Consider the following 15,325-nt stretch of genomic DNA (forward strand, 5'->3'; position numbering starts at 1 on the left):
TCTTGTTTCTGGTAATCCCTGGACTTTCCTGACGCATGTATGACGTGCTTGATAATATCTTCGGCCAAATTTGAGTTTATGAATTCCAGCTGTAAGGGAGCAAATGGAGGTGTAGTTCTGCTCGGGGGGACAACACACAGAGACGTACAGTATGCTCCTTTGTGATTTTTAGAGTGAAGTAAGGGACCACAGAAGTGCTTAAAATGTTATATTTCCACTGTAACCCTGGAGACAGAAATCTCAAAAATTGAGTACCTTGCTGAATTCCTATAGATGTTGTATGTTGCTTAGCAACTGTTTTTACTTTTCTCTCCGTCTTCTGTTTTTTCCTTCTTTGTGATTCTCAGTTTTTCTGTCTTTGTCTGTGTCTTTCGCTCACTTCTCCCTCCCCGTGGCTTGTCACGGTTAATTAAGTTACACCAGAGACACAAGTAAAGCAGAGACTGGTTTATTTATTTGCACGTTAATAATTTAGGCTAAGCAGGGCCACTGCTTTAGCCTGTCCCTTAACGCTTTAAAAGCAGCCTGACGCTGCAGCTTTGTGTTGCTTTATTTGCCAAATGGCTGGGGATCTTGTCAGCCCTCTTAGATGCGGCAGCGCCACTGTACACAATGTCTCGCTGCCTTTATTGGTCTTCCTCTGCTGTCGCCTCCCGCATCTCTTTGTGTCAGGTGAGAAGTCATGGCTTGATGGAGGCTTTCTGCCGCGTGATTGGCAGGTCTATCCGTCACTCAGCCCTGGGGACTCTCGCTGCTCTAATTAGGTCGCTTGGCTTGCTCACCTCCCAGGGCTGGATGCTACAGCAGAACACAGATCAAATGACGGTCCCTTGTTTTGTAGGGACTTGTAAAGGTGGCGGCAGAAGGCAGAGGAAAAGCATCTGTTTAGTGTCTGCAGCCCCAGAGGCCTTCTTTCTACACCTGTTTGGTGCTTTTGTGTTGCTCTCGCTCCCTCACAAGTGCAGTAATGTGCATCGCTCTTCATTTGTGGTGTAAAATGCCAGAGGGGAGCGCTACTCCTTGTGGGTTAATTTGATTTCAGTGGGTTAATTGATGAAGGGGGAGTCGTTGCCTGTTCTGATTTCTGCCACTTGCGCTTCTAACTGGTGACTTCTCACAGCTGACGTAGCAGCACAGCCGCCCAACCTTCATTGTCTTTGTCTAGATTTATTTGTTTTTTTAACTGCTTCATCGTGCCAGCTCTGATGTGTTCAAGGAGAATGTGTCATTAAAGTTGTAATCCTTAAGATTTTAATCCCGGTTACTGGTGGTAACAGCAAGTGTGCTTTAACACTACAGCAAATACTCTACAGTTGTCTTGATAAGTAGTGTTTCAAGTAATACTTAAATGACTGTTGTCTTGTTTTGACGAACGATTGTGCTCAGTACTAACCTTGGTGACAAACACATGTCATTTCCTGTGACTGCTTCACAATAAAAGCTGCCCTGTGTTTGCCTGTTGAATATGAACTAACAGCAGGAGGAAATGTTCACTCAGCATTAGTAGCAACTCAATGACAACAGTGAGAGAATGAACAGTAAATAGTGAGGCTGATATCAATGAGATAAAACAGTATTCCTGTACATGTATACATGTCTTTCCTGTAGGCTATTTGAATCAAGTGTGGGAATGGAAGACTCTGCCACTAACTACTATATATAGAGAGGTAAATACGCAATTTAAATACACTGAATGGCTATTGGTGAAAAATGCAGACCATAGATAGAATCAAAAGCGTAACTTTTGTAACTTAAAAGTGTTTCTGCTGAAACTTCAGATAAGTTGTATTGGGTCAGTTCTCTCTCAGAGTCTGTTAGAAATAATTAAATGTCCCCTGTTCTTTGACATTGAATGAAAGAGAGATGGATAGTGTTGCATGTGTCTTGATAAAGACATCGAGGCTTATCTAAATACTCACAGGCATCACAAACGATCTGAACACACCCCAAATATTGGCAGCTTGTCAAGTGTCTGAACAGATTTGACGTTGATGAGAAAGCTATGCCACTCTGACAGAACAAGTGTTTCACTTGTGCCAGAGTAGGTAAAACTGCTGATACAAGCTGTCTCTCAATCGCATAAAGTGCCTCCTTTGTCAGACTATCAGACTGCGAGGCTCTTAGGCTGTTGTGAGATTCCTAAAGAAGTGGCATCTCTCTTAGATGGCGTTCTCGTGTGCTTTGATAGAGCACCAGGCACCTCTCCACTTAGATGCAAATGTTTCACATTAGCTTTAATTCTTCTAGAGAAGTGTCCTTAATAAAACTCAAGCCTCTATTTTTTCTTAACTTCTTCTACAAACACTTGCATTTTTAATGATTGCTCTTGTAGTTCACTTCACGTATACAATCATCAAAGGTCATTTGTCATGAAAGTGAAAGGAAGTGCTCTACAAGTACGGAGTCATGTCTGTGTGAAAAAGAGTGTATGTCTGTGTGTGCTTTCCTACTTGGAAGTACAACATAAACACACATGTTGGGAGGTTCAAGAAGTCCATTCAAAAGGTCCCGCAAGTTTTTTGAGAAAGAACAGGAGGAGCAAAATATTTTCAGTCTGCAGAAGCATTCCTGCAAAGTGCATGTCAAGTGTGTTTTCCTCTCAGCGCTGCTATCTAAGTAACGGAGGTTTCCTCTACATTGTAAAGCTCCTGGGCTTAAAACAATATGCAGTATATGTATGTTGTCAGTCACTTGCACCTACAAACCTTTTGAATCTCTGGAAATGTGATCCTCTTTTCCGTTTAAGTCACATGGTTTAGACTTTATCCAGTGCTTTCTGTTTGAGCCATGAATGCTAAAGATGAAAGTTCTAACTTCCATATTTTCTTTTGATTATGAGCACATGTCTGGTGCACCGAGGTTGACCTCTGGTTGGGATACAGATCATTTTTTTCCAAGCTTGGGCTCAGTTCACCTTCTATTCAGGAAATTATTTTTAACTCTCTGGTTTTAAGTTGAAGTTCCCATTTGAAAGCAGTTAAAAAAAAAGAAAAAAAAAAGAAATCATAAAGAATTCATCACACTGCAAGAAATGGAGCTCAATCTTCCACCGCCTCTCTGCTAACACAAAAAATATTCTGGTTAGCTGTTATCTTTTCTCTGTTTATTAGACAAAAAGACATTAAAGAGAGGAATAAAGAAAAAAGACGAGGGGGGAGCGTGAGATACTCCTGGGTGTATTCAATAGGCATCCGTGACTGTGAGAGAGCGCTGAGAGATGAGAGGGAGAAGTGGAGACGAGAAAGATAATAGAGGTGAGGGTAAGGTCAAAGCCTCGGCCCGTCTTAGCAATGGAAGGAAAAAGCTCTTGTTTTTGGTCCTGCACTCAATCAGAAATTGAACCAGCTAACCTATAGAACAAGGGCCTTGGAGGAGTGCCGGCTCTATTGACAGTGAAACTAAATCCGCCGTCTTTTTTCCTTGACCTCTTTGCCTTTTTACCCCCGTGGTAGTTTTTAAAAGAGACTGAGACGGCTGCCTAGAATAATCGTTGATTTGCTCTTTCGTACTTTGAAAGAGTAACGGCGAGGAATTTGCTGCTCTGGATACATACTCGCTCTGCTCTCTGCCTGCTATGTTGGCAAACAACATATCTTCTCAGATTAAAATCCCAATTGGCTAACCCTCTCTATTATAACATGCTTTTGCTTCATTTACCACCTAAAATACTACTTGTACAGCCAGTGCATGGTATGATTTATCCTCTGATTGGTGAACACTTGCACACTAAATCTATTCTGTATCTGTATAATCCAAGTTCAGAGTCTGCACATTCACCCCCGATTCTTTAATGACTAACAATGATAGAACTATACCTGAAATGATTTTTATTTGCGTGACAGGATTTTTACTCACAACACTGATTTGCTGCACAGTTGCAGAGATAATAGCTCGACACGCTTGACAGGTTTTCTCTGCTTTCTTTTATGTGTTACAAGTGATAATGTATTCATACAAAGATGCAAGAATTGGCTGTTTGTTAGCACTGGTATTACTGTGACTTCAGAGAGGTGAAGTGTGTAAGAGCTTTCACCTACATATAGCCCTGCACACACACACACACACACACACACACACACACACACACACACACCAACTGGATGCATGTGCACACACACCCTTTGAAATACACACAGATAGGCAGATCTTAGCGGCCATCACTGAAAAATAACTGGACATCAGCCGGAAAATATGTCTGCCTCCTGATGCATGTCAGTGTTTTTTGAGCACTTCTGGTCTGCACATCATCACAGCTGCTGTGTGTGTGTGTGTGTGTGTGTGCGTGTGTGTGTGTGTGTGTTTAGTGTTTGTGTGCAGGCATGTGTTTGGATCTGCCCGGGAGCATGTGACTGTAGCCCTGTTCCTCTTCCTGCAACTGTGCTGCAGCTAATCCTCCAGAGGAGTTCAGTAGGGTGTTCGGTTAGTGCTTTTCACATGGCCAACAAATACACAGCACCTGTGTTTTGGACTTGTGAAGACGTAGTGCAACCTCTGGCCATTTAGTGCAATATTTCACCTGAAAGTACAACTTGTTATTGGAGAAATATTATACCTTAAGCGATATTTCGGCACTAAAAAGTGAACAGATTTTGCCTTAAAGCCCTCCTCCACTCAAAAATGTGTTTTGGGTGTTGTTACTGCACTTGAGTGTTTGACCTGTACAGAATGATGTATGTACAGTTTGACCCCAGAAGGCAGATTTAACAGTCATCCGCTGAAGGGGGAAAGTTTCTCTGTGCTCACCATTAAATCTCACAACTAGTTTGGCAGCTGATCATGGTACATGCAACAGACGTGTGATGCGGAAGCTTGAAGCCTCCAGTGCGCACACACTGAGAATGGACTTTTCATTGAAGTAGGAGACATTGTAGTCCAGTAGTTTAACACTTTGAAACAAAATAAATTGCATACATTATTCATAGATTCTGGATTTTTCAATGAGAGAGAATGAGTAGATGTCATTTTAAGAACTTTTAGCCATGCTAGCTTCTCACACTCTGGATGGCAGTGTTGGTAGGTTGTTTGGCTGGTCCAGACTGAAATATCTCAACACATATATGCAGACTCACTTTGTGGATCCCCTGACTTTTTTTCCAGCACATTTGTGTGAAATGTCTGAATAATTATTGGATGGATTGCTATGATGATTGCTATGCTATGGTACACGCATGCATGCCGCCCTCGGGATGAATTATAAACTAAGTTGGTGAACATGCTATTGTCACGGTGTGCATGTTAGCATGCTCATGTTAGCCTTTAGCTCAAAGCATCCCTGTGCCTGAGTACAGCCACACAGAGCTGCTAGAATGGCTGTAGACTGTATTATTATTACTCCAAGCAGAGCATTTTCCATGTCTGGGGGGATCTGTAACAATCAATTCACCAGAGAGCATGTGTTGCCTTATAAAACAAACAACTGGTATGTCTTTATTGTGAATGCGCGTTCTGACATTTTACTTATCCTCCTCTACCGCTCCTGATTCAGTAGCAGCAGACAGCTGTGTCAAACAGTGGAGGAACTTTTGACATTGACTGGGAGTGACGAGGCAGTGCAAGCAGATGTCTTCCTCTTTGCTTTGGGAGAAACAGCATCCTTGACCTTGTCATGGCTAATTTTAGGGCTTGGCTTATCACAGCGCCAATGTTTATATCTCCCATTACACACACTGTCATTACAGGAGGGACATGCTTGTAATTATGGGTGCATTCTGCAGTCAGGATGTTCCTGGGGGTCATGTGCATGCCTCAGTCTACCCTCACTTATAAGATGCTGCTTTTTGACAATCTGTATATGTTTGTGATAACACATGCTTTTAGCACTTTACTTCCTCAAAAGCATGGCTAGATTTTAGTTTTGATTTGGACACATCCCTGCGACCCTTGTGTACACACACTGAAAACACACACAAGCTTCCTCAGTCCCTCTCTCTACAGTCATCAAAGCTGTGGAGCCGCCTTTTCTTCATCCACTCAAAGACACTGCAGGCTTTAATTTTCTTTGCGCTTTCTACCTGTCACTGTGTTAAGATGGGTCAGTAGTTTTTTTTCTTCGTCTCCCAGCTGGCCTTGGATGTGTTGGTGCCTGAGCCAGTGTGCCAAACATGATCCTCACAGCTGGGTGAACACAGGAGAAGAGGGCAGCGCAACGCACTGGAGATTTCCCCCCCTGCCTGCCAAATCCCTGTCCTGTTCAACAATGCCTTTTGTGCCGCTCGACTCATTCATGCACAAAATACAAACACAAGGACACAAACAAACATGAAACAAGTTTCCAAAGCACACATGAGCATCGCAGGGTCACAGATATGTTGATGTGTTTGCTTATAGCTATGTTCATTCACAAAATATTAAGTAACGTGTATGTTTAGTGTCTCTCTGGCTCTGGCGGACGTAGAAGTTTGCCTCTTTTACTGGCTCATCACTAAACACGCATCATGGCAGAGAGCCTCCACGCCCCCAAGTCTGCAATAGGCAACATAAACACCCTTCATCCCAATAGATGAAATGGAGAAGATGTCAGTTGCTGGGCCCGGCTCCAACCATTGACCCCGGCACTATTTCCTCCTCTCTCACTCTTTGTAGCTCCCTCCCATATTTCAATGCTGTCTCTCCTGTAGTAGTTCATTCCCTGTATTTCACTCAAGGCCATCCTTTATGTCTCACTGTCACTCTCCACCCTTTCTCTCTACAATAGTTACACACACTTTATTGTCTCTTTACAGCGTGAGCAGCCGCAAGTGATGGCATCGGTTAAATAAGGTTATAACAGCACAACAGCGGGGCGTTAAATGTACATCTACAAGAGGAACATAGCTGTGTAAAGAGGGACTCTGTAAAAATATAACATAATTGGACAGCGTCTATGCAGTTATTGGTTGAATCAACGTTGTCTGATGCTCTCTTTCATGTGAACGAAATCTGTGTACACTGAAGTAGACTACTTCACGGTTAATACATCACTAATAGGCCTGCTATCACATAAGATTATGCATAGTGGTTGTTTTATTTCATCTACTGCATGTTAGATAAATGTAAAAAAAAAAAAAAGCCAAGGTATTGGATATGCTACAACAGGAACTCAAACGCTCAACATGCTTCTTAAATAACAATGATTTTGATTGTTATTAATGATTATATTCAGTATCAATCAATCTGCTGATTATTTTCTTGATTAATTAGCTAATGGTTTGGTCTATAAAACGTCACAAAAAAAACAGAGAAAAGCTGAAAAGGCTCACATTGGAGAAGCTGGAATGAGAAAAAATATTTGGTGTTTTTGACTTAAAAGATTGATTTCTGTCAATACATTACAGAGTGAAATTACTTTATTACTATCACTGCACATAAAAACAACGCTGTATACCTGATTTTAAGGTTGTTTAATGGACGGTTGCTTTAATCATTACTCTCTCTCCTCTCTCAGGCGGAGTTGACAGGCATCAAATGGCGTTGCTACGTCTTTCGCAGCGGCGGGGAGTACGGGCCAGTGATCTCGGCCCCAGCCCAGGACGACCCGGTTCTGCGCAGCTTCATGCGCTGCGTGCAGGCCAACCTGCTGTGCGTATGGCGACGCAAGATCAAGCCCGACGCCAAGGAGCTGTGGATCTTCTGGTGGGGCGAAGAGCCCAACCTCTCCGACGTCATTCATCATGAGCTGGAAGGTGAGGAAGACATGAATGATGAGGCTTCTCTGTTTCGATCCGTCTCAATTATTTTTCCATCCCATCGGTCTTCACTTCAGCTTCCGTCGATTGCGCTGAAAGTTTAGGTTAGAGGCTTGTACAGACGGTATAAGTGTATTGTTGCTTTTTATTATGTTGCGTTGGATTATATAGCCTGAAGAATTCTTACATGGAATATAGTCGTCTTTTTGGTTTTAGCAGATCTTATTTAAAACTGACTGAGAAGTAGTGAAATATGTGTTGTGTTTTACAACTAGATGTACAACATGAATTTCAGTTCCATGAGTGGCAAATAAATGAATTTTTTATGGTGAAGGATAATGCCTGTATGTTGAGCTGCATTGTCTAACACAGAGCAGGGTTCAGTATTATGCAGATCCAAGCTGTTTAGTCTGCTGCAGATTCAAGCTGCGTGCTGTTTGTTTAAGATGTGTAGGGCACATTGATCTCTTCTGCGTGGAGTAGTCCTATATTTGAGCCTCATATAGCGCATATCTGAAATGTGTTTGCTTTGCAACTCAAGTGTTCATATGCTGCTTCAGGACTATCACTATGATGAAGCACACAGCAATAGAGTAGATTTTTTTCTTGCCAGTATTTACAGTGTGTGTGTGTGGTTGTGAGTGTTAGTGAAAATTACACTGAGATATCTCACTTGAGAGAGTGCCACTGTCAGCACTATTGTCCCTATTTATAGAAACATTTTCATTATCTCACTGCGCACGTGTGTGGAAGTCTAACATATCGACTAAGCCTCGGGAAGACAGGGAGAAGAGGAAACAGGAGAGGGATTATATCGGGTTTGGTTTAGCAGAACAACAGTCAGGAGGAAAAAATAACAGGAATATTGGATGGAGAGGTTGAAGTGATAGCGAGAATTTCAGTCCTCAGTTACCTATTAAAGCTGACTTGATGTGAAAAGGCCTTTCAGGCACTGCAGTAGATATTTGACAGATGTTCTTGCTGCTGTTGGGGAGAGCCCTTTTACTCAGACTGCAGAGGCACGTGTAACAGAGAAAGATACACTGTACATTTCAAGTGAGTTTTGTTTGTGTCACTAACAGGCACTAAGATAACTTATTTCATACAAACATCCAAACCATGTCTCCAATCATTTAATAGCAAATGTTTTAGTTTCTAAATCCCTAAATTCCACTATAGTGTATAGTGATTATATGGATTATATATATAGTTTATGGTATGGTTATATAGCAGTTTGTAGTGGCAGGAATTCATCATCCAGATCAAAAATGTATTACCTGAAGATAGGGTTGGGCAATATCCTCCTACTATACTAATACTTTTTAAATACTTGTTATATGTATGTATGTTGGATATTAATTACTATTTCTATTTTCTGCAAGTTTGAGCCCATTCTTCACCTACCCACCCAGTCTTTCCATACTTTTCCTCCCTATAGTTTATGCTTAAGCTACCTCATTAAGCAGATCATCGATTTATAAAAAAATATTTTAAATTACTGTCTTTGAATTAAAAATCTGTTACTTGTTTGTCTTTCAGCATCAGAGTTATCGCTAATTTAGCATCGTACTGACCAGTTATGGAGAGTTCGTGTTAGTGTGGAGGGACTCTTGAGGAGGATTATCCTACAACACAACACATATACAGACACACACACACACACACACACACACACACACACACACACACACGCACACATCCTGCATACAATTATGATAATAAGAGTTCTTTACTCCTCCTGTAAACCCTCACAGGTCTCCCTGTATAATTCCTATTAAGCATTGAAAATAGCACTCGGGGTGTGAGCAGGAGTTGATAATTGTTAATTAAAGTGAAGCTGGATTTCATCCAAATTAGAATCGGTTGTAACACAGGGAATATCTGTGTTTTACCGAGCTCCACACCTGAATTTCTAGTCACTGTGGGAATATTTTATGCGTTAGTTTTCTCTCTCCTGCCGTTCTCTCACTCTCATGTCGCCTCGACGTCCTCTCTCCTCTCTCACCTGTGTCAGTCTGCTCCTCATGTGATTTCTCCTACAGTTCCTCCCTCTCTGTCTGTTCCTTGCTCCACTTGTTCTCTGGCTGACCTCCTCGTCACATGAAAAAAAAGAAGATCTATTGAAGTGATGCATGATGTGCTGAATTGTTTTCTGAAAGTGTCACAACACATCAAGAGCTAACCTTGAAGGCTGTATATAAAAGAAGACAGTCGCAGTATTGGAGCTAAAACCTTCAGTTTGAATGCAGCGTTTGTATAATGTGGAAAACTGTTCATACGTCACAAAATATTTTTAGATTTTCTTACTATTGGGACAAATTCAAGTGGTATCATAATATTCCCATGGGAATTTGGCTCTTACTCAGTCCTCATATTTTCGTCTGTGGGGATACAGTAGAGAGAAACACATTTGTTGTTCTTTGGTTTTGGCTAAAAATGGTTCACATTTGGAAGTTACATCTACATTCAATTCAGTCAGTTTAAGTCAGCAGTAGCCTCACCACAATGTAAAGTATTAAGTTTCCCTCTGACCTCCTTCTCTATAAAACAGTCACAGTCTTTCCCAATCTTCTGCAATATAATATCATTTAACAATCTGCACCAGTTGCTAGTCATTGTTGTCTGTCAAATTAACTCCTGTTATTGCTAATACATTCCAGATCCATATAAGAAATAGGCCTGTTTTTATCCTTACATTGGAGACACTCATCCATTAAGAAATGCTGTTGCAAATGCACACATTTGACTGAACAGCTAAAGCTGTCGGCTTGCTCTCTGTGAATAATCAGCAGGTTAATTATGTTTCGAGTCATACAGCAAATATTAAAGCAGCGTGGTCGGCTCACAGTGTTTGTCTGCCAGCAGAGCAGTGAATGGGTGAATTATCAGAAGGTATGTTTGCCATGTAAGAAGAGGATGTTGCCCAACAAACCTTACACAACAATGAGAAAAAGACTGGCCATACAATTTTACAGTCTATCTTAAAAAAAGAAGCACTTTAATTGAAATTTCAACACACATTGAAAGGGGCAAAACACCAGCTTAGAAAAGTCACCTCATTAAACTGCTTTTTTAAGTGAATTAATGTAGATAAATTCAACCTCATTATATTTACACTACATTCATTACTTTTCAGTGTGCCCGCCGGCAGCTATTAGAGAGATATAAACAATATAAACTGTTTTGTGACCTGTGAAACTGAGGGGAGTCCCACATTTACACACAGAGGCTGCACTCCAACAGGTGGGATTAGGAGGGAATTCAGTTCAGCTGTGCAAAGTGAAGTTGAGGGGACAAATGGACAGGGGTGTCCAAAAAAGTTGATATCAATGGCTTGAACATATGTATTAGGCTGAAATTATAACATAATAATTTACATTTTACTTTGTCATACTTAAAGCTTTAAAAAGTAGTTTATCTTGCTCTGTAATTGAGAACTATTTAGTTGCCATTGCAGTGTTTTTTCAAGAATGATGATGAAGTGCACTGCAGATGTTTTTCTCTAGGTTACACAAACACTATTCAGAATGGACACACGCTGTAACCTTACAGGACACTTATTGAGCCAGTCGACCGAAGTGTTGGGCAACCACCTTCAACAGCTTTCCCATCAGAGTGCTGCGAGAGACAAATGTCATTCAAATCTTGAGCTATTATTCAAATTAGCTGCAGTTAGATTACACATTAAGGCTTTTAACACAGTTAGGTTAGACATTAAGGCACAAACGCTGCTGCAAGTAGAGGAAATAAGCAAAACAAATCTAATACAGAAATCGTATAATTATGGTGGCCATTGTGATGAAGAAGCTGTGGATCCTGCAGTGTAGAACTGTTCAAACGATGAATGACTTTTTCACTGGTGGTTAAGTCAAAATAAATCATGCCTTTGAGATGGTGCCAGCAGTATGAGCTGCTATGATCTAGTGTCCTCTCTGCTCCTCTCTCACTGCATTCTCTGATATTGTCTTTGGTTCAATGACAGTGTTTAAACATCACCTTCAAACACACGGTGGCTGGCTTTCTTAAAATCAAATGGCATCGGCCTCTGTGTGTGTGTGTGTGTGTGTGTGTGTGTGTGTGTGTGTGTGTGTGTGTGTGTGTGTGTGTGTGTGTGTGTGTGTGTGTGCGCGCGCGCGCGTGCGTGCGTGCGTGTGTGGGTTGAGTACAGTTTGCGAGGAAACAGGATTAATGTGTTGAATCAACTGAGTCGTCAGCATGTTGCCTGCACAGCCAGAAAGAGAAAGTAGCATATTTTGGACATGAGTCATAAATATGAATGCACACACACAAGCAAGCAAGTATGCAGGCTGTCATGTGCAGACACACATACATGCTCATACAATGCATACATACATACACACACACACAATGGTTAACGTGTGACTGAACATACAATCTGGACCTTGCGATTATCCAACAGAAGCGTCACACACACTGCAGGACATTTGAATACACATACAGAGGCATGCAAAGGGTGTGTAGTGCACTGTTATCACAGCATGTACACACTCATACACATGCAAACACACACTTTCTCTGTGTGTTTGTGGGACTGGATGATGATGATGATGATGAGATGATTCATCATAGAGATGAATAAGTCGTCACATCTGTAAAAGTGGAATTATTGTATAAGTTGAAAGATAAGATCCATTATTTGAGTATTTGAACAACTATGAGGCCATATATATTGTAACACCCCAATTATAAGAACTTATTATGAAAAGCATCAAAACTGCAGTATTGTCAAATAAAGTTTAAGTTACTAATACTTCTCAAGTGTGTTCAAGTTTTATGATTAACCTTTAAGCAATACAATTAGCATTAGTAGCATGTTGTGAGTATGGATAGGTCCGTTCATGTGGGTCCTTTACTGTAAACAGCAGCACACAGCATCAGTGATGATGCTCTGTGGTTTGGATCTACTAACATGGTAGCTGGTAGCTTGTTCAGTAGAGTCATGTATTCATGTACTTTTAGTATCAGCTATACTGAAACCACAACATTTTATTCCAAGTGTCATTTGTCAGCTATCATGTGAGAAGGAGGCCTTTTTTAAGGCAGATAATCTGAAGTCATAGCAGGAAAAGCACAGATATAACCAATATCATTAAAGATGGCTATGTTCTATGGAAATGTCCCAGTAAGCCGTGGCAGTGAGGCGTATATAGACATATCTCATACCAGAGTTCTGGCACTGATACACATAAATAGAATGCAGCCATCATTAATGTTATTACTTATGCTATGACCTGTCAAAATATCTGCCATGACCAAAAAGTCCAATTCGAATGGTTTAAAGGGCTAGCCAGTATGATTTAAATGACACATTTAAACATGAAAGTGAAAACAGATGCTACAGGTCACTGTGGTGTGTGTGTGTGTATGTGTGTGAGGGCGATGGAGCGTGAACCTGGAAAGAGCTGCTGCAGACAGCAGCGTTGGTTGAAATTAAGGTGTTTCTGATCTGAGAGACGAATGACTAAAAAATGTGTCTGAGTCGTGTCCGGTATAAACAAGCTTTAGTCACAGCTGGCTGCCTACAGACACACAGTCAGTAGCTACAACGCACCAACCAAAGACAGGCACAATAGACCCAATGAGAGCCCATGTAGCCGTCAGTGCAGAGTGCAGATATAATTTATTGCTATTGAAACAAAATAGTGCAGTAAACATTTAGGTTTGTTATCAATCTGTTGCACCAAATGGAAATTTGATGACACATTTTTACTACCAGATCACAAAGCACAATGACAGAGTCTGAAATAATGTGATCTATCTGATGATACTTGGAAAGTTCCAAAAAAGCTAAGTAGGATGTGCGTCCGTCATTCGGGATTTCTGGGGGTTAAAATGATACATAAAAAATGGATGGAAATTGGATAAATACATAAATATTGCAATTAGGTATCTGAGTAAAACATTTGTTAGGTTTTCAGTGTAACACATTGTTGCTTGAGGGAGTCAAGTCAGTGTCTGTGTCTTGTTACATCTCACAGTAGATGAAACTTTATGATCAGGATAAAAATCAGTTTAAACTGATCTACTCCTGAGAACAAGATTAGCCTTAGGTATTAATACGTCAGCTGGCCTAATAAAGTGTCCATTGATTAAATCTATCTTTACACCCAGAATAACTTGCACTTCTTGTAAAATAATATTACAGGGAATTCCAGGATTTCATTTTTTTACAACTGCCTTGAGTTTCTCATGACTTACTTTGTGGTATCCAGTGAATATTTGTCTTTTATCTCTATTTAACATCTAAGTGTAATCTATTCAATAGGAGGTGCACTGGGGTCACCATTTAATTAAACTCCATTGTCAGTTTTATAAGAAATAAGCTGCATATGTAAAAGCGATTACTTTAAAAAGGAAATCCAGAATTAAACATGAATGAAAAATCATTTGATAAAGCTGTAGGAAAAAATGCATTTCTTCATTACCTGCTATTTTTCACCTGTTATGCTTCATCTGACTTTCCAAATCACCTGTGTGACCCTGATAGACTGCAGAGAGGAGCTCTATTTTTAGTGTTCATCACCTCTACTGGGGTTCCCCAGGGTTCACTCCTGGGCCTCCCCCTCTTCTCTTTCTAGACTCTCGTCTTTGGCTCTCCCGTCACATCACATGTATTTTCCTGCTGCTCTGAGAACAGCAACACTCTTCATTTTACTTTCTATCCTCTGACAACCGGACATGTGACACATGGAGACTGATAAAGTTTCATCTAGGCTGAGCGGAGTTCACCTGTTCTTGACGTCTCCAGTCGGATGCTTGTCCACCACCTGAAGCTCAACCTTGACAAGGCTGTGCTGTTTTTTTTCTTTTTCAAAATCTGTGCAAGGCCTCCCTATCAATACTGACAACACTGCCGTGACTCGGATAACAAACTGCCATGATCTGAACCTACCGCGTCTTCCAAATCTGACCACAACCACATTATTACCCACTTTAGACTTGAAACACATCTCGAGTCTGGATTACTGATTTTCGTCAGTCCTTGTTTCTCATCCACGAAGCTGCAGCCTGAATTGTCCTCAGTGTCCCTTAATTTCTCCTGTCACGTTGCTCCTACGCCAGGCGCATGGCTGTACATACTGAAAACCAAACTCATACTTTCAGGTCATGACCTAGACTCCTGTCCATGCTCTCTGTTCTGGTACAATTGTCCAATTATTTATCGCTCTCCCTGCAGTGGCCTTGCTGTCTCCTTTCTCCCCTGTGGAGGAATGACTTTTCCCACCTGAGTTAGATGAGCATGAGTCATTACCTCTTCCCTATCACAACAAAACATCTTTTATATCTCGGTCTTTATTTATCTACTTGCTTACAAAATGCTCCTGTTTGAATAAACCTCTAACCGATTTGCTTCTTCCAGTCCTTCTTTCAGGATTGGAGATTCATTTTTTTTTGTCATAGATGTATTTTTACCAGTTTAATGCTTATTTATTATGCACGTTTTATTGTTTTCCATTCAGATGGTTAAAAAATGTGTTAAAAAATCTCAAACAAAGCTTTCATTAAATTTGCAGCTGCCCTTTATCATAAATAAGGACTCAGTAAAACGTGTTATGTGTGCTGTGCAGGCACTGAACCCTATAGCCTTCAATGTGGGTCGGTGACTTATGAATTTCAAATTGTTCCGCTGTTGCACTTAT

The 15,325-nt window shown here is 40.8% G+C and overlaps 1 protein-coding gene across 1 annotated transcript in view; it reads left to right on the forward strand.

The window, feature by feature from the left end:
• LOC139301132 (mediator of RNA polymerase II transcription subunit 13-like) overlaps window positions 1–15,325 on the forward strand; it is a 71,242-nt gene that overhangs the window by 7,966 nt on the left and 47,951 nt on the right. The window contains exon 2 of the mRNA XM_070924441.1: window positions 7,424–7,661. Coding sequence (XP_070780542.1) covers window positions 7,424–7,661 — 238 coding nt within the window. The remainder of the gene's footprint in view (window positions 1–7,423; window positions 7,662–15,325) is intronic.

This window comes from Enoplosus armatus, chromosome 18, assembly GCF_043641665.1.
Source record: "Enoplosus armatus isolate fEnoArm2 chromosome 18, fEnoArm2.hap1, whole genome shotgun sequence".
Lineage (NCBI taxonomy): Eukaryota > Metazoa > Chordata > Actinopteri > Centrarchiformes > Enoplosidae > Enoplosus > Enoplosus armatus.